The 19,530-nt window shown below is 39.3% G+C and overlaps 3 protein-coding genes across 3 annotated transcripts; 1 reads left to right on the top strand and 2 right to left on the bottom strand.

The window, feature by feature from the left end:
- Positions 1–5,488: 5,488 nt before the first annotated feature.
- On the bottom strand, positions 5,489–7,353 carry tmem53 (transmembrane protein 53). Its single transcript, XM_037681575.1, has 3 exons — positions 7,261–7,353; positions 6,992–7,095; positions 5,489–6,873 (listed from the first exon to the last, which is right to left on the bottom strand). The coding sequence occupies exons 1-3, from the start codon at positions 7,313–7,315 to the stop codon at positions 6,169–6,171; spliced, it is 864 nt and encodes a 287-aa protein (XP_037537503.1). The 5' UTR covers positions 7,316–7,353; the 3' UTR covers positions 5,489–6,168.
- Positions 7,354–9,387: 2,034 nt separating this feature from the next.
- Positions 9,388–12,283, bottom strand: toe1 (target of EGR1, exonuclease). Its single transcript, XM_037681573.1, has 8 exons — positions 11,960–12,283; positions 11,782–11,822; positions 11,579–11,675; positions 11,264–11,422; positions 11,009–11,122; positions 10,687–10,835; positions 10,445–10,607; positions 9,388–10,307 (listed from the first exon to the last, which is right to left on the bottom strand). The coding sequence occupies exons 1-8, from the start codon at positions 12,065–12,067 to the stop codon at positions 9,606–9,608; spliced, it is 1,533 nt and encodes a 510-aa protein (XP_037537501.1). The 5' UTR covers positions 12,068–12,283; the 3' UTR covers positions 9,388–9,605.
- Positions 12,284–12,652: 369 nt separating this feature from the next.
- Positions 12,653–19,228, top strand: si:ch73-382f3.1 (uncharacterized protein LOC100151273 homolog). Its single transcript, XM_037681574.1, has 5 exons — positions 12,653–12,874; positions 13,017–13,176; positions 17,243–17,418; positions 17,764–18,133; positions 18,874–19,228. The coding sequence occupies exons 1-5, from the start codon at positions 12,725–12,727 to the stop codon at positions 18,921–18,923; spliced, it is 906 nt and encodes a 301-aa protein (XP_037537502.1). The 5' UTR covers positions 12,653–12,724; the 3' UTR covers positions 18,924–19,228.
- The last annotated feature ends 302 nt before the right edge of the window (positions 19,229–19,530 follow it).

Genomic DNA, 19,530 nt, shown 5'->3' with positions numbered 1-19,530 from the left:
AACGTCTTCTGTTACAAATAAAGTCCAGTTGTTTTGTCTTGAACGTTTTTGAATTTATCATGTCATGGATGACTGAGAATCTTCACCAGAACAATTTATTGTGTTTTTATAAATTTTAACCTCAATTTTTCTCATGTCCACTCTTAGTTCAAGTTATAATTAATAAATTAGCTAAATACAAAATCAAAGCCATGAGATTTTTAGTGGCTGATTTTTTTTAATCATTTTGCACGACAATAAACAATTCACTGACAAGTTCTTGCAATTAGTAATTCATGCTGCTGTTAGCTTTTCTAAAGGTATGATTGTGCTTGTCAAATATTATGAAATGATAAATTATTTTTATAGCTAATACACAATTTTTTGTTTTGTTTTATATATATATATATATATAAAATTTTTATTGTCATGAAAAATTTCAGTTAGCATTACAGGTACACAAGTTGAAGCATACTAGCAATGTTGTTGTGTTACTTTTCTTTTACATTGTCTATTTTCCTTTTTTTTTTTACTTTTTCAGAATGACAAAATTGTATTTACACAACAAGAATATGTTTGCTTAAACTTAAAGACAAATTTAAAGAAGAAATAAAAGGTGCATTTTCTGTTTGACATGCTTGAGCCACTTTTAAGAATTGTATGAAAAGAAGTAAAACTTTTATAAGAATTGTATATAAAAAAAAGGAACTGAACCAAATGTTTGAAAGTTTAAATCTCCAGAAATGCAATGGACACATGGTAAAAATATACAAATGTTTATATAAAACCCTGATTATTATTTTATTTATTTATTTATTTATTTATTTATTTATTTATTTATTTATTAGATAGAGCATGAGACTTCACTTGGTATACTTTTATGTATTTTGTTTTCGTTTTTCAAATTTTATTACTGTATTTCTTAATATACAGTATTTTGCATTTGAATTTATATTCTGTTTTCTTATATTAATGTGTGAATTAGTTGTAAAAGTTTTGTTGAGTCATGTTTCTAAATGTGCTGAGTAAAAATTGCATTGATGTAAATATATTGTATAAACTTTTAATGCCTTTCTTTAATTGCTACAACTAAGTGGACTTTGCATAAATATAAAGAAACAACACATCCTTAAAAAATAGCATAAAGTATCAGATTAGAATGATAAAATAAGAGTAACAAAAACCTGGACTACCATTAGCATAGAGGATATAGCAAACAAAAGAACTACAGTTCGTCTCACGTATTCCAGAGTATGAGCAATGTTCATCTGTCGATGCCAATATGTAAACTTTCCTCCGAGCAGCTCTTCATGATACATGAAGTGCCGGGGCCAGAGCATGGCACAGAGACAAATGCCAAGCGTTCGCTCTTCCAAATGTCAAGTTTGACATGTGGAGACATTCAGCAACCATCCATGCTGAGCCATTCCAGAGCACGCAGCTCAAACTATCCCCTCGTGAAGAGAGCAGGTGAAGTGATTGAATTTTAAGTTATACCCTCCCTTCACTTAGCCCTCGAGTGCTAAAATCTTTTTATAAAGCAGTCAGGCCTTCTATTCTTGAGTAAGTGAACCGGTTAAAACTGAACTATACAGTTCCTAAAATGGCTTTCCTGTTCTGAAAAGTGGACATACACATCTAGCCAGCCATCCATTAGCTTGTTTCAAAGTTGGTTCACGGGGACAGCATATTAAACAGGGAGGCCAAGATATCTTTTTGCAAAGCCAGCTCTTCTGTGAGGAATTCAAGGTGTTCCCAGGCCAACCAAGAAACAGTCTCTCCGGCGTGTCCTGGGTCTTCCCTGGAGTCTCCTCCCAGTTGGACATGCCCGAGGCACCTCCCTAGAGAGGCACCCAAGGAGCATCCTTACCAGATACCTGAACCACCTCAACTGGCTCCTCTCAATGTGGAGAAGCAGCGGTTCTTCGCTGAGTTTCTCCCTGATAACTGAACTTCTCACCCTATCTCTGAGAGAGAGTCCAGCTACCCTGCAGAGTAAACTAACTTCAATCGTCTGTATCTGCGATCCCGTTCTTTCAGTCATTACCCAGAGCTCGTGGCCATAGATGAGGCTAGGAACATAGCTCGGCTGGTAAACAGAGAGCTTTGCCTTACAGCTCAGTTTCCTCTTTATGCCTCTAACTTATTGCTACAAACCGGATTCCAAAAAAGTTGTGACACTAAACAAATTGAGAATAAAAACTGAATGCAATGATGTGGAGATGGCAAATGTCAATATTTTATTCGTAATATAACATAGATGACAGATCAAAAGTTTAATCTGAGTAAATGTAACATTTTAAAGGAAAAATATGTTGATTCAAAATTTCAGTGTCAACAAATCCCAAAAAAGTTGGGACAAGTAGCAATAAGTGGCTGGAAAAAGGAAATTGAGCATATAACGAAAAGCTGGAAAACCAATTAACACTAATTAGGTCAACTGACAACATGATTGGGTATAAAAAGAGCTTCTCAGAGTATCAGTGTCTCTCAGAAGCCAAGATGGTAAGAGGATCATCAATTCCACCATTGTTGCACAGAAAGATAGTGCAGCAATACCAGAATGGTGTTACCCAGCGTAAAATAGCAAAGACTTTTAAGTTATCATCATAAACCGTGCATAACATCATCAAAAGATTCAGAGAATCTGGAACAATCGCTGTGCGTAAGGTTCAAGGCCGTAAAACTCTACTGGATGCTCGTGATCTCCGGGCCCTTAAACGTCACTGCACCTCAAACAGGAATGCCACTGTCAAGGAAATAACAGAATGGGCTCAGGAATACTTCCAGAAAGCATTGTCAGTGAACACAATCCACCGTGCCATCCGCCGTTGCCAGCTGAAACTCTACAGTGCAAAGAGGAAGCCATTTCTAAGCAAGCTCCACAAGCTCAGACGTTTGCACTGGGCCAGGGGTCATTTAAAATGGAGTGTGGCAAAATGGAAGACTGTTCTGTGGTCAGATGAGTCACGATTTGAAGTTCTTTATGGAACACTGGTACGCCATGTCATCTGGACCAGAGAGGACAAGGACAGCCCAAGTTGTTATCAACGCTCCGTTCAGAAGCCTGCATCACTGATGGTATGGGGTTGCATGAGCGCTTGTGGCATGGGTAGCTTGCATGTCTGGAAAGGCACCATTAATGCAGAGAACTATGTTCAGGTTCTAGAACAACATATGCTCCCATCTAGACGTCATCTCTTTCAGGGAAGACACTGCATTTTTCAACACGATAATGCCAGACCACATTCTGCAGCAATCACAACATCATGGCTACGTAGGAGAAGGATCCGGGTACTGAAATGGCCAGCCTGCAGTCCAGATCTTTCACTTATAGAGAACATTTGGTGCATCATAAAGAGGAAGGTGCGACAAAGAAGGCCCAAGACGATTGAACAGTTAGAGGCCTGTATTAGACATGAATGGGAGAGCATTCCTATTTCTAAACTTGAGAAACTGGTCTCCTCTGTCCCCAGACGTCTGTTGAGTGTTGTAAGAAGAAGGGGGGATGCCACACAGTGGTAAAGATGGACTTGTCCCAACTTTTTTTGGAATTTGTTGGCGCCATGAAATTTGGAAACAACAGATTTTTCCCTTTAAATGATACATTCTCTCAGTTTAAACTTTTGATCTGTGATTTGTGTTCTATTCTGAATAAAATATTAGATGTTGACACCTCCACATCATTGCATTCAGTTTTTATTCACAATTTGTTTAGTGTCCCAATTTTTTTTGGAATCCGGTTTGTACTTGTCCCAACTTTTTTGGGATTAGTTGACACTGTGAAATTTTGAATCAACATATTTTTCCTTTAAAATGTTACATTTACTCAGATTAAACTATTGATCTGTCATCTATGTTTTATTGCAAATAAAATATTGACATTTGCCATCTCCACATCGTTGCATTCAGTTTTTATTCAGAATTTGTTTAGTGCTCCAACTTTTTTGGAATCTGGTTTGTATATAAGGTATGCATAATTTGGGCTTCCAGCTCATCAAACCCACGAAAACAGAAATTCAAAAAATTAGAATACTGTGAAAACATCAGGCCACACTACTTCTCAGTTTTTGCAGGAAAAAAGCAAGAAATTAGAATCACAACAAACCAATCAAAATATGGTACTTTCAAAATGATATGTCAAACTTCAGTACTTGGTTGTGAATCCCTTTGCCTTAATCACTGCATCGATGTGATGTGGCATGGAGGCAATCAGCCTGTGTCATTGACTGGGAGTTATGGAAGCCCAGATTTCCTTGATGCTTGCTGTCAGCTCTTCTTTGTTGTTGGGTCTGGTGCTCCTCATTTTCCTCTTGAGAATACCCCATAAATTCTCAATGGGGTTTAGGTCCGGCGAGTTGGCTGGCCAGTGAAGCACTGTGGTATGGGCATTAAACCAGGTTTTGGTGCTTCTGGTGGCATGGGCAGGGGCCAGGTCCTGCTGGAAGATGAAATCTGCATCTCCATACAGATCCTCAGCAGAAAGAATCATGAAGTCCTCTAAAACATTCTGGTAGACTGTTGTGGTGACCTTGGATTTAAGAAAGCAGAGTTTACCAACACCTGCACATTGCACCCCAAATCATGACTGACTGTGGATATTTCACACTGGACCTCAAGCAGTATGGGTTCTGTTCCTCAACCTTCTTCCTCCAAACCCTTGGACCTTGATTTCCGAATGAAAGGCACACTTTACTTTCATTGGAAAAGAGGACCTTGGACCACTGACCAATGGTCCAGCCCTTCTTCTCCTTGAAGCAGGTGAGACGCTTGACCTGAGGAACCCGACAGTTGTAGCCCATCTCCCGGATGTGTCTGAATGTGGTGGTTTTTGAAGTTGTGACTCCCACCTCATTCCACTCTTTCTGGATCTCTGCCAGATTCTGTAATCTTCTCTGTTTGATAATCCGCTGAAGCCCACAGTCATCTCTTTTGCTGGTGCAACTTCTCCTGCCACATTTTGCCCTTCCATTAGACTTTCCATTGACATACTTGGACACAGCGCTCTGTGAACAGCCAGCCTCCTTAGCTATGAACTTTTGTGACTTACTCATCCCATGGAGGGTATCAATGATGGTCTTCAAGCCAGTTATGTCTGCAGTCTTCCCCATATTGGACCGAACTGAGACAATTGAACCAAACTGAAGCAATTTAATGACACCTGGGGAAACCTGTGCAGGTGCTTTGAGCTTCGGAGATGATTAGTGTGTCACACTCAGTTTAAAACATTCATACCCTGCAACATTTGGGCTGATTTCTCCACAATATTCTTTTTTTTTTTTTTTAAATCTTGTTTTTGTGGGTTCCGTGACCTGCAAGCACAAATTATGTAAAAATAAACAAATAAATACTTGAAATGGTTTAAAATTGTGTGCCCTGAATCTATCATCTATTAAAGATTAACTTTTTGAATGGAATTATGGAAGTTAAACAACTTTTCCATGATATTCAAATATTTTGGAAACAGTCTGTATCTAAATACAAAAGCAGTCAACGATAGATGTTAGGAATTATTCTGGTTTATTGAAGGCACATCAGTTAAAAAGAATAAATTACCGGTAGTTGTGCTCGACACATACATTCTTTATCACGCAACTTGCTTTTTCAGACTAAATTTACTTTTATCACACATTAGGTCTATAAGATTTCAAACCTAAAACACAACTGTGAAAGATTTTTCTATAAGGCAACAACTTTGAAGCCTCTATTAGTGACAGTAACAGATAAATTACTTCAATATGTGACAATTACCTTCATTTTACCTTTGTAATATTATTTTAGTAACAAATTATGAGTTACATTTTATAAAACAAAACATACAGTTGCATCTTGTCTTAGATTCACTACATCTAATCTACAATGTATCACGTTTCACAGCACTAAATCAGTCTTTAAAAATTACATCCAAGTTCTCCAGTGTATAGCAACTGTTTGTGTGGTCTCTCCTGACATAGTCTTACGGGTGAAGACTGTTAGAAAAGCATTCGAGGAAGAACAGTTCAGCTTTTTAACTTACAAACTTCAGCAACGCGTGTTCCAGTGTGTGCTGGGTTTTACAAACTGAGTGTGGCTCAGTATCACTGCACAAGTGGAACCTTCTCTTTCAGTGCACTGGACCGTTAAACTTCAATCTTGCAGTAGTGTCAGAAATGTTAACAGTTAACATCGTATAATCGTTTTCCTCAAGTCTCACTGACTTTGAAGATGGTGTCTCTTTTTTATTTTTTCCATTCCCTCTGAGTCTTTCATGCAAGCAGACAGAAAACTGCAGCACTTGCGGGTGTACTGCTCTGGAAAATCCCGGAAATGACAAACATGGGAACTGGAAACAAAATCATAACCGTCCACAGAGACACCTTTCTTCTTCACGGTCTCCATGAAACGCTCTATGTCCCAGTACCTGATCACAAGGTCAGCTCTGGAGTACAAGTGCAGATGGGGCCAGGCGGGCGGCCTGTCCTGCACAGCATCATAGTGGTTTTTGTGAATGTATTTCGTCAGAGGGTATAGCACAACTCGCAGAAGGAAAACACTCACTGCAAACAGCGCTAGGAGGACATACCTCAAAAGAGGGCTTATTTTTGGCCCCAAAGTAGCTGTCAGCGCACGCAGAGACCCGCGGATGTTCCCACTACCTGGAGCACTGTCTACCACAGCCCCGACCACGCACAGTGAGCTGAACTGTTTGTCACTGTGCAGCAGTTCAATGATGTATCGGTACAGCATGAAGCCGCCGTTACTGAAGATGTGAAAGAAAACGGGACTGTTCTCCACTTCGTAGTCGTAGAGGATCTCCAGCAGCTTGAGTGCGGTGCTGCTCAGCTCCTTGTAGCCGAACGACTCAGAGATGAAGACGGTCTTCAGGGGAGCTGTGTAGCGGATGGTGACACAGCCCTGGAGGGGAAGAAATCAAAGACAGAAGTGACTAATAAGAGACTAAATGAGGTCAGCAGCCAGCTCTGCATGAATGGATGACAGACACAGTGAGCAGCAGGACACCTGTGGTTCTGACCTGCTCGTTGTAGATGGAGCTGTATTTGGAGAGATGTTTGTCTTTGCACCCGGCCCAGCCCAACAGTATGACAACTGGCTCCTTTGTCCCCTGCCAGTGTCTCTCTGAAAACAAGGCGGACACAACGCGGGAGGGCGTTAGCAGGACACACAGCCAGCTGACACGACCAAGCTAACACTGATAATAATAACCGCTTTATAAACGCTATTACTAAACGAAGTTAGCATGCACGTGACGCTGCGCATGCTGTACAATGAAATGGTGCTCACCTGATGTGCCCGCATCTGGAAACACAACATTGTAGTCAATTTCATCGGCTGACATTTTCTAAATATTATAGAACCGCTTGTCGCTCTTTCATTTACTCGTTGTATACAATAATAAAAAAAAAAAATTATATTTAAAGAAACTAACGAGAGGAAATGAACGAAAATGGCTCTAGGGTGCAAATGTCACAGTTTCGTTGACAGTCAGCGGCGCAACAATCCCTGCAGGCGACGAGCGTCTCTTCTTCTGTGCGCCATCGAGCGGACGCTGCATCAGGTTGACGGAGATTCAGCGCCCCCAGTGGACAGAAGGCGCCATAGCTCAAGTGTTATGTGGTTTTCACTCACTAGAAATCAATTCAATAAATTCAGTTTATTTATATAGCTCCAAGTCACAGCAGAAATTATCTCAGGGCCCTGAATGGCACAATCAGTCATATAGTTACTTTGTTAGTTACAGTTATATGTGAAATTATACATTACTGTATTACATGTTATTTTTGAAAAAGGTCTAAGGACAGTAGAAGCTCAATATTAATTATTTATGTCATCATTTATAAACAAAGACCCCAACACTTTATCCTGATGCATGCTCAACAATCGAGGTAGAAACATCTAAAAAAGTTAAGTCAGGTCCTCTGGACAGATTAAAAAATAAAAAGTAAAATCTTGTTGAAACATTTCGTCTTTTATCCAAAAGGCTTCATCAGTCTGAGGAGCTGCAACAAACTCAGTCTAATAAATAGCACCTTCTCATAGTGGATCAACCAGTTTGTTGTTGACATCCAGAACTAGCTGTTCACATGATGGACCATCAGCCTTACTATTGGTGGTTAATACCCTGATGGCTGCTTGCTATTCGCAGAGGGCTAAGTGATAATAACAGCATTGTAAGAGGAGTTGGACATGGAGGCCTCCACTCCTGTTTAATGATGGTTTCTTTTCACAAAGATGGCCTCCTTTACTCCTCTCTCAAACCATCGTTCCGCTCTGTCCAGGATGTGAACATCTTCATCCCTGAAAGAGTGACCGCTGGCCTGGAGATGAGTGTAGACCGCAGAGTCCTGGCCTGATGATGTTGATCTTCTGTGCTGGTCCATCCTTTTGGCCAGTGGCTGTTTTGTTTCCCCGATATAAGACTGATCACCCTCCTGACACTGAACAGCATACACAATATTACTCTGTTTGTGCCGGGGGACTGGATCTTCGGGATGAACCAGTCTTTGTCGTAATGTATTTTGGGGTTTAAAAGCCACTGGGACGTTATGTTTAGAAAATAAATGTCTCAGTTTCTCTGAAACTCCCTCAACATATGGAATGACCACTGGTCTGGGTCTGTTTTCACCTGATGGCTGACTGGAGTCCACCCATCAGGTGAAACCCCAACACTGTTTTCCACCCCGTAACAGAAGTGAACCCAAAACTGACATCTGACTTATTTGCTTCATTTAAAATAATCAACTGCAGAAAAGTGTCGATTCACCATTTTAAGATTCTTAGGTCGTTTTTGTTTGGTTGTTTCCTCCAGTGTGTCGAGTATTGTATTTGGACAATTTATCAAAATATGGTTTAAAATATTAAAATTACTTAACGTGAACTGAATTTCACCAACAAGACACATTTTTAGTGATTTGTTCAACCTTGGTTACAATTTTTTTCCCCTTTTACAAAAACAGTGGTTTAACAAGCATATAACATTTTTCATTTATTTAATGGCAGAAGTTTTAATGTAATCATGGCCATTCATTTTATTTACAAGCTTTACCATAACTTATACAAACATTCATATTGTCGTTCAGTTTAACAGCTTAAATAAAGCTAGCCAAAGTCACACAAAGAATACAGACTACAGAATAATTGTTAGGAAGCTTTTATTCAGTTACAGCAGAAAAAACATTTGCATTGTGGTAACACCAAACAACACCATGGTTCAAATGTAAAGGCAGTTACAAGATCGGACGTCTCTGATGTGTTCCTATTCTTTAATATTAATATCTATCAGTAAATCTAGATTTTGTACTAATTATTCTAAATTATTTGGTTTAAAAAAAACTATTTAAAAAGACCAACGTCGCCAAACTGTTCAATGTACAAAAAAAATGTTTAAAGTAAAATATTGAGCAGTTTTCTAACTTTTATTAAATTATAAAAAGTGTTCATTTAAATGATGAAATAATGGCAGTCAGGCCTGATTTCCTATTAATATTATGACAAGTCTGTCATACAAAATTATAATGTTTACTCTGTTGAATGTACCCAAGCACAAAAGTTATTGATGCATAATAAAAATTAAAAAAATTAAATTAAAAAAATTAAAATAAAAAAAAATAAAAAAACGAGTAGAAAATTTATATTTTTCCACCCCACACCATTTCCATCTTCTGGACGTGAGCCTTGGAAGATTTGGAGAAGGTGCTTTTAACTATATTGAGAGGAGCTGCCTTTCCACTGAGATAGATTTTATTTACACAGTTAGGGTGCCACGACTGCTCCACCTCTTCTCCTTCTGCCCTAACCTCGTCCTTCTTGTGAAGAGCACAAGAGAAGGCAAAGATATATCCTGTCATGTAGGCATCAAACCCTGCCCGATGTGTTCCTGTGTCAGCCTTCTTCCTCTGAGCGTCGTCAGACCTGTCGTCTGCTCCTGTTCGGTTTTCATCAGCTGCGGCCGTTGTTTCAGGGTTTACAACATCTGCTTTGTCTTCACACGTTCCATTTCCCTCGCTAGCAGTTTTCATATCCTGCCCTTGATCTTGTTTGCTGTTTCCATCCATGTCCATCGGAGGTGCGGTGTCTGGGAGTGGCTCAGCAGCTGCTTCTTGTTGATCGCTTGACGTTTCTTTTTTATCCACTTCCAAGTTTGGCATTTTGTTTACAGGGACGCCGTCAAAGGCGGAGGACCCCTCTGTCGTCTCTTCTCTACCTCTTTTTTTCGCTTTCCGTCGCTTCCGCTTCTTCTTGTCATCCTTGTGCTTCTCATCCTGCAGAACGATGAGGTCTGTATTGTGGGACAATAGACACTTGGTGCCATTTGGACACCAGCCGAAAGCCTGTCAGGCACACAGACAGAAAAACAAAAATGAAGACGTCATCTAAAGTCTTCACAGCTCTGGTTGATAGTTTGCACGAACTCGTTGTGAGAACAGAAGTCATCTGAAGTGAAGTGAAATTTGAACTTGAAACTCACAGAGAAGCGCTGGCAGATGTCAGATTGTCCCTCTGAGGAATCTACAGCTGGACACTCTCTGTAGTCCACATAGGTGGACATGTGAGCAGAATACTGACAAAACTCAATGTGAACATGAGGACTTGTTGAACCAGATGTGACACTGCGACTGTTATCCAGCTTACTGGGAAGAGAAAAATTAAATGAAGAGACAAAAAAATATATAATAGCTAGACAATAACATCCTGTAAAGCAACACTTACCATTTCTTATAGGCATACTCCAGATAAGAGGCTGTCAGTCGGAGCTCAAACTCAGTCACGTATTTGGTGTCATAAAGACCAGCAGGAAACATCTCAGACAAGTCGGCGGTGAAGGTGGCCAAGCGCTCAGGGAGTTGAGCATAAAAACTCTTACAGGAAAAAAATACAATAAAAATGTTATAAAGTTCAAAAAAGTGTTTGGCATGCTGTAAAAATACAATGTTCAAACTGTAAAACAAGCAGTTATTCATAGTAATAAAGATTTTCTAGTAATGTGGAAGCTGTGAGATAATAGGAATGGCAGTGTGTAAATATTCTCTACCTGGTATAGGAAGGCCATGTCGATGAGGCCATTGTGTAACACCAGGGGTTTCCTGGCACGCAGCAGTCCAACGAACAACGCTCGTATGTGAACACCACAATAATCTGCTACTCCCTTACAAAGAAGAAACATAAAAAGACACTTTTAGAGCTCAGATCAAATCAGAGGAAGATCATTTACAACAAGATGAACTGGACGCAGCAAAGTTGCAGTAAAACTCAAAGAGCCATAACAACAAAACACAGGGTGTATCACCTTACTGTTCCCCTTGCAGTAAGGGATACCATGGCTGTACTGTTTGTTAAAGTCAAATCCGTGCTGCACAAGAAACTGGACTGACTGGGGTTCTATGATGTACTCCTCTGAGCACAACAGGGTGAGGTTATACACCTGGACAAGGTAAGTGTCTGCTGCCTGAAAAACACATAAAAGTGAAAATAATAAATCAAATGTACCATAAGATGATCACATTGGTATATGTCACACACACAGGCTTGCATACTCCAAAAATAAGGATGTGAAAGTACTTGCATGCTTTAAACAGCTGTTAGAGGTATTGTCTTGTAATACCTTTTCATCCAGTTTTTTGTAGCAGGCAATTCCCAAGGAGAGGATTGAGCGAGAGCGAGCAGCATTACATATCGCCTTATATCTGTCCTCTATGGATCTGAAACAGAGCAGCAGGTGTGAGGGCAGCAACACAGCTGAGGGACGAGCATGGAACAGACAAAACCTTGGACACAAATCTGATGATGTGACATGTCTGTACTCACTCGGCCAGCAAGGACTTTCTGTTGCCCAGACCACTCAGCTCCTGTAGCAACACAGTTATATTACTGCACTTCTTATGGCATTTGATATTTGTTTCTCAAAAAATCAGAAACACACAAACCAGGACCACGTTCATTAGACACAGTCATTTATTTGCAGGAGAAAAATACTAGCACTTACTGTATCGAGAGCAATGAAGGACGACGTTTTAATGGCAACAATCAAAGCAGGCCAAAGCTCTTTGAAATTATCATTATGGACGTCAATTACAGGAACTGTTAGCGACATTGTTGTTGCTATTTTTTAAGCTAACAACAGGGGGATTGCTCCCTTGTAAAGGTTCTCAGTTTTAATTGCGTCCTTGTTAGCTAGGTAGCTATTTTTTCATTGTACGATCAGTAATTAAGTAATCAGTAAATAAATGTTAACATCTTTGTTAGGTTTTCTACTGGCTAAAAGTCTACCGCTACAGATTCTACCGTAAATGTTTCAATGTGCTTCTCGGGGTCCTGGAAGAAAATGCCATATGCCAAGTCTAAAATAAAACTAAATACATACAATACTGAAATATTTTTATATACTTACAAATAATACAACGTGTTGATTTTTTTCTATATGTATTAAAACATTTTTTAATTATTTTTAATTAGATTTTTTTTAAATCAGGCAATTACAAGGGCACACGTAAATACGTCACAAGATCTAACACGATCGAGTGACAGACCACACGATGTGCGCCATTTTGGCTCAAACAAACTCAGTAAAATTGTATGTTATTAAAAGCGTGTTGGTTCAGTTTTGTTTCCACCGGCTAACATTTAATGTGTTTCTAGCTTTGTTTTGTCTTTGCATCGCATAAGCTGGTTACATTCTCAAACTGAGCCGACTCACCGTTTGTGAAACTTGTGCTTTTGCTGTTTGCTTGGTTGTAACTGCGATGCAGTAATGGGTGGCTGTTCCGCTCCAAATTGCTCCAATTCAAGCAGCATAGGTAAACAGCTGTTTAGGTTTCCCAAAGACCCTGTGCGTAAGAAGATATGGGTGGTGAACTGTCGACGTGACTTCGAACCAACTGCTCACTCAAGACTGTGTCAAGTAAGTTTTACAGCATCATAATTTAAAAATATACCTAATTTAAAAAAGGACAATGTGTCCAACACGCTAGATATTTTTTTCTCTCCCAGTCGTCATTAATTTGTTGAGCCTGTGTGTATTTGTGTTTCTGTCTCATCAAAAGGATCATTTCGAGCAGAGCCAGTTTGAAGAAATTGCCAAGTCTCCAACTGGTGGGAAGAAGCTGAAGCCCAACGCTATTCCCACTCTGTTCAATGAAGGAGAGCCTCCTTACCCTGCAGTCTCCTCTCCATTCATCATACTTCCTCTAAAATCTGAACCAGGTATTTATTAAAGTAGAACTGAATCAAAGGGTCCCTCATCCTTAATGTTATAGGTGTAAACCTAACAATAAATATCTGCACTTCCTTCAGATTTCAGCAAGCACAAATACGATATACAGGTGCTGGTCATAAAATTAGAATAACATGTCAAATTGTATTTATTTCAGTAATTCCATTCAGAAAGTGAAACTTGTATATTATATTCATTCATTACACATTTACTGTTATATTTCAAATGTTCATTTATTTTAATGTTGATGATTATAACTGACAACTAATGAAAACCCCAAATTCAGTATCTCAGAACATTAGAATATTGTGAAACGGTTCAATATTTAAGACACCTGGTGCCAAACTCTAATCAGCTAATTAATTTCAGTTTATTTATATAGCGCCAAGTCACAGCAGAAGTCATCTCAGGACACTGAACATAAATATTCATATGTAAAATAAGTTCACAGAAACTTCCATATATAAAAATAATAATTTAAGATTTTATCTGAGGAGCAGACTGCTTTGAATTTAACTCCATCATAGAACTTTCATCTTGAGCAAGCATGAAGGCTGGATTAATTAATACAAAACTAATTGAACAAATTAATACAAAACACTTGCAAAGGCCTTTTAAATGGTCTCTCAGTGTAGTTCTGTAGGCTACACAATCATGGGGAAGACTGCTGACTTGACAATTATCCAAAAGTTGACCATTGACACCTTGCACAAGGAGGGCAAGACACAAAAGGTCATTACTAAAGAGGCTGGCTGTTCACAGAGCTCTGTGTCCAAGCACATGAATAGAGAGGTGAAGGGAAGGAAAAGATGTGGTAGAAAAAAGTGTACAAGCAATAGGGATAACTGCACCCTGGAGAGGATTGTGAAACAAAACCCATTCCAAAATGTGGGAGAGATTCACAAACAGTGGACTGCAGCTGGAGTCAGTGCTTCAAGAACCACCACGCACGGACATATGCAAGACTTGGGTTTCAGCTGTCGCCTTCCTTGTGTCAAGTCACTCTTAAACAAGTGACAGAGACAGAAGCATCTTGCCTGGACTGCTGCTGTGTGGTCCAAAGTTATGTTCTCTGATGAACGTAAATTCTGTGTTTCTTTTGGAAATCAAGGTCCCAGAGTCTGGAGGAAGAGAGGAGAGGCACAGAATCCATGTTGCTTGAAGTCCAGTGTCAACTTTCCACAGTCAGTGATGGTTTGGGGTGTCATATCATCTGCTGGTGTTGGTCCACTGTGTTTTCTGAGGTCCAAGGTCGACACAGCCATCTACCAGGAAGTTTTAGACACTTCATGTTTCCTGCTGCTGACCAACTTTATGGAGATGCAGATTTCATTTTCCAACAGGACTTGGCACCTGCACACAGTGTCAAAGCTACCAGTATCTGGGTTAAGGACCATGGTGTCCCTGTTCTTAATTGGCTAACAAACTTGCCTGACCTTAACCCCATAAAAAAAATCTATGTGGTGTTGTGAAGAGGAAGATGAGATACACCAGACCCAACAATTCAGAAGAGCTGAAGGCCACTATCAGAGCAACCTGGGCTCTCACCTGAGCAGTGCCACAGACTGATCGACTCCATGCCACGCCGCATTGCTGCAGTAATCCAGGCAAAAGGAGCAACAACTAAGTATTGATGCTGTACATGCTCATACTTTTCATGTTCATACTTTTCAGTTGGACAACATTTCTAAAAATCCTTTTTTTATTGATCTTAAGTAATATTCTAATTTTCTGAGATAGTGAATTTGGGGTTTTCATTAGTTGTCAGTTATAATCATCAACATTAAAAGAAATAAACATTTGAAATATATCAGTCTGTGTGTAATGAATGAATATAATATACAAGTTTCACTTTTTGAATGAAATTACTGAAATAAATCAACTTTTTCATGATATTCTAATTTTATGACCAGCACCTGTACAGTGGTTCCTCACTAATCGCAGGGGTTACGTTCCATCCACACACCTTTGCAATAGGTGAAAATCCACGAAGTAGGGACGTTATATTTATTTATGTATTTATTTATGTATTTTAAGGCTTTATAAACTCTTCCCACAGTCTTTCAGTGTTCTTAACAATGTTCTAAACTTTTAAACCTACATAATTTTAACAACATACATATATGTACTACACAGTACCGCAAACATTTTATATAGGTACTCACCAGTGAAGATACTACTACACCTTGAAGGATGAGTTCAGCTTCAGGATTATTTGCGACTTTCCTGTCAGTTCTGTTTAATAGATAGATTATTACTTCTGACTTTGCGTCACAAAACTATTTTTACCAAATCGGTTTCTTCGCTAGTGTTTTCTCCCTCCATTGCTGTTCTTTGAATTTTGGCAGAAAGCAGCGGCCGGAAACACTGTTGGCTTCTGATGTAGGTTTCTGATGATACACACTGATGTGTGTCCCATCGGTGTATGAATGTGATAAAGCACTGATTAGTCTCTTTAGAATGATTTGTTCAATTAGCTGGGTATAGATCTAGTAGAGTGCTGTATGAATGGGTAAATGAGGGCACAGATTGTGGTGTAAAGTGCTTTGAGTGTCTTGATAAGATAGAAAGGTGCTATATAAGTACAGTCCATTTACCATTTCTGTGCCGTGTAGTTCTTTAGACGGCACCTGTCTGAAAGGTTGCTTCCCACTCCAGTCTACTTTTTATCCCGTACATTCTTAATCACGAGTAATATTAAAGTTGACAATCGAGTGTCGTGTACAATCTTGCGTCGAAACCCCGCGAAACAGTGAGTCCTCAAAAGTTGAGCCTCCAAGTATCAGCTACTATACTACTGTACTTGAGACTACTGTACTTGGTATTAAAATGTGTGTCGTTTTAATGCGGTTATGTAAACGGGTTGATGTTTGGATGGATGGTAAAGTCTAATTTATTTTCATCAGTTTAATTTGCTTTGGCACATTTGCCACCAAAGTAGGTAATGAAACTGATAATATACAGTAGTCCCTCACTACTTGGCGGTTCGTTTATCGCAGACTCGCTGTATCGCGGTTTTTCAAAACAAGACTGGACATGAAACACAATTGGCTGATTGATGGATGAGCTGCATGCACGACATGAAATTTTTATTTTAAATGAATTATTTTAAATTATTTAGCACCTGCTGCACCTTTGTGCAGCCCATACTGCAGGATAAACTTCCTGCTGCAGCTATCAGCTGTTCTCCATGCAGTACGGAGAAGTGGGCGTGGCCAAGTGCTTGCAGGTGGCTGAGAGCAGCTGAGGTCGGGAGCTGAAATTTATCGCGGGGCTTCAGGGTTCGGATCCCCCGCAATAAACTAAGGACTACTGTATATCACAACATGTCCTGTTGCCCTTGGTCAAATGGCCCAAGTGGCCTCAGTTTTAAAACTTGACAGTCATTTGAACCAAGGGCAGCAGGAGGGTTAAACTATTTTGTTTGAATCTTAACAAGATTCGGTCAGGTCCTCTGGACGGGTTCTTCTTTGTCAAAACATTTCATCTTTTATTCAAAGACAAAATGTTTGAACAAAGGTGAATCTGTCCAGAGGACCTGACTGAACCTTGTTAGATTACTGAGCATGCGTCAGGATATTCTCAAATGTTATTTGTGTCAAATCGTACATGAATAATGTTAGACATTTGTTTTAGTGAAATCAAACATCTAATGAAAAAAAAATCAGCTTTTGCGTAAAGGGTTGATCGAGATCCAGCCAGTAATAAATCAATTTGTGTATTTTTATGAGCTCTCGTAGCCAAAATCAGATTGCATTTTTTAGGATTAAACACAAGAAAAATAATGTCAAGATCATCCATTTAGAACAAATTAAACAAAAAATGAAACTTTTAATGCATTTACTTAAAGAAAGTCCTGATATCTGGATTGCCATTTACCATAATTATAGTTTTCAAGCTTTTCTTTTTTCCCATGTTAGTCCCATTGAGCCTCCGGGACTCATTTACAAGAGAGACCTGAAATAGTAACTAATGTCCAGTGGACACTGTGCAACATCTTTGTCATGTTGTTTATAGCTACAATGCCATTTAGAGGTTTTTCTTTTTTATTTTTAGTGGAAAAGGACCTGAATTTTGGGGATCATGGCTATGCCAGACGCACCCCGCTGCTTGCAGTTGAGAAGGAGGATGCAGAAGGGACAGGTGATGACCAGTACCACTGCGCACAATGTGAATTCCTCCAGAAAAAGCTGGAGCAGGAGGTGAAGCATACTGCAAGGCTGCAAAAAGAGGTAGGAGGATTTCTGTAGTATTTTGCTTTTATCTGGTGTACTATGTATTTTACTGGTTGCATTGCTTTATTTTTATATAACAGGTCTCACTTGCAAATGAGACAGTTGGGTTTCCAATTAGACTAAGCTGTATAAATAAAGGAACTGAAGTCACTGATTTATTGGGGGTTGTATTTTTTTTAATAATTATTATTTTGCTTTTTCTTCCTAATTTAGTGCTGTTTTGAATTCATTATTGGCTCAGCTGACATAGTCGTTTTGATGTAAAGTGACTGAGCAGTACAATCAGATATGGAACTATGTCACTGTGTGGTGGATAACTTGAACAAACTCTGTCTCTGTCAGGCAGAAGAGATGAAGAGGCGCCTGAATCGACTTGATCGGATTGAAAAGGGCCTTCAGAACTTCCTGTTTGAAGACCAGATCAGGGCTCTGTCTCTCACCAAGCGCTCTCGTCGAGCTGTATGGTCTCCAGAGACTATCCTGAAAGCCCGAAAGATTCGCTGTGCCATTGGAACCAAAGGCTATGAGTACCTGAGAGAGATCGGGTACCCCTTACCCTCCTACAGGACTTTGTGTAACCGACTGGAGACAAAGATCATGGTGACGACTGACATGAGCTGTGAGGAACTAGCAGAGCTGGGCCTGGGGCTCATGGCCACGTGCAACAGTCCCACAGAAGTTGTTGGAGACCACAGTGAGGAAGAACAGATAGGTGTGTTGTCCTGATCCCCACTATGTGCACAAGTTGCTGACAAACAAGCACAACGCTGAGTTGAGACTTCATCTGTTCACGGCAGTAAACTTTCATGCTGTTTGTAATTTACAATAGATTTGGGCATCACTATAAAATATGAATGTTCTGATCTTAAATATATGGTTGCATTTGACACTAACAGATAACTGTGCTCAGGTGACGTCTGACACTTGGGTCCCACCCTTAAGGAGGACGTGCACCTGTAGTGTGGTCCAGTTCTGTGGACAAATTTCTCGGTCTTTTTTTTTCTTTTATTATTATTTGCTGCTCATTTTAAATTGAAGTGACCCAAATGTTAATGCTAAATGTTTACTGCCTCTATTATAAAATAATATATGTAGGACACACATAAATTATTATTATTATGTAATAATATATTATTAATATATAATAGTATAATTTTATAATATAGGACACATTATAAAATATATTAAGGACACATTATTAAAATGTAATTTTGTGTCACTTGTTTTTGATTTATTGAATTAGAGCTAACAATCTGACATGTCACACTATACACTGCTCCATGGTCTGTGCAGTAACAATTAAAACTTGTGTAAAGCTAAATTGGAATATTTGTATTTTTTGTATTGTACTTTCCAAATATATCTCTGTAAAATGCTTTTAATAATAAAAACTTTATTTGGTCACATTTCTACAACTGAAAGCTTTTGTTTTTCATTTATGAAATGAGCCAGCCCGAGAAGTCCACGAGGATCCGATGCAGTGGATGGAGCCACTCTGCTGAGAGATGGAGAAAAGTCTTTGCAACTTCCTCAGAGAACCCTGGAGCGAAGGTGCCGTCTTGCCGAACGAAACGCAGTCCTGAGGAAATCAACACTTCTTGGGATGGCAGGCTCGCTTTCCGCCTCATATTCATCGTGGGTAATGAGATGATGGACATCTCCCAGTAGGACGAACATCTTTCTTCTGATGAGAAGAACAACTAAGTGCCAGCGAGGTTTCCTGGACATAATTTAGTTAACGAATCTGAGATAATGTACCTAAATTCTAAACTTTAGTCCTAAATTTTAGGTAACTTCTCAAAGTTAAGCCCATTTACATCATTCACCTTCTGAAATATACTGTTGGTTATTCATTCATATTTCATATATTTGCCGTCTTGTCATTATCCAAACTGAAAATAAACGTTACAGAATTATTTTAACTGACCAGATTTTTGTCTATTCGAGTGAGGGGAATAACGTTGCCAAGGATTACTGGTGAAGATTCTCAGTCATCCAGGACATGATGAATTCAAAAAGCGTTCAATACAAAAACAACTGGACTTTATTTGTAACAGAAGACGTTTCGCTCCTCATCCGAGGAGCTTTCTCAATTCAAAGAGCAGAATT

The sequence above is a fragment of the Nematolebias whitei genome, chromosome 9 (assembly GCF_014905685.2).
Source record: "Nematolebias whitei isolate Nwh7 chromosome 9, NemWhi1, whole genome shotgun sequence".
Classification (NCBI taxonomy): Eukaryota; Metazoa; Chordata; class Actinopteri; order Cyprinodontiformes; family Rivulidae; genus Nematolebias; species Nematolebias whitei.
This window is presented reverse-complemented; position numbering and strand designations above follow the sequence as displayed.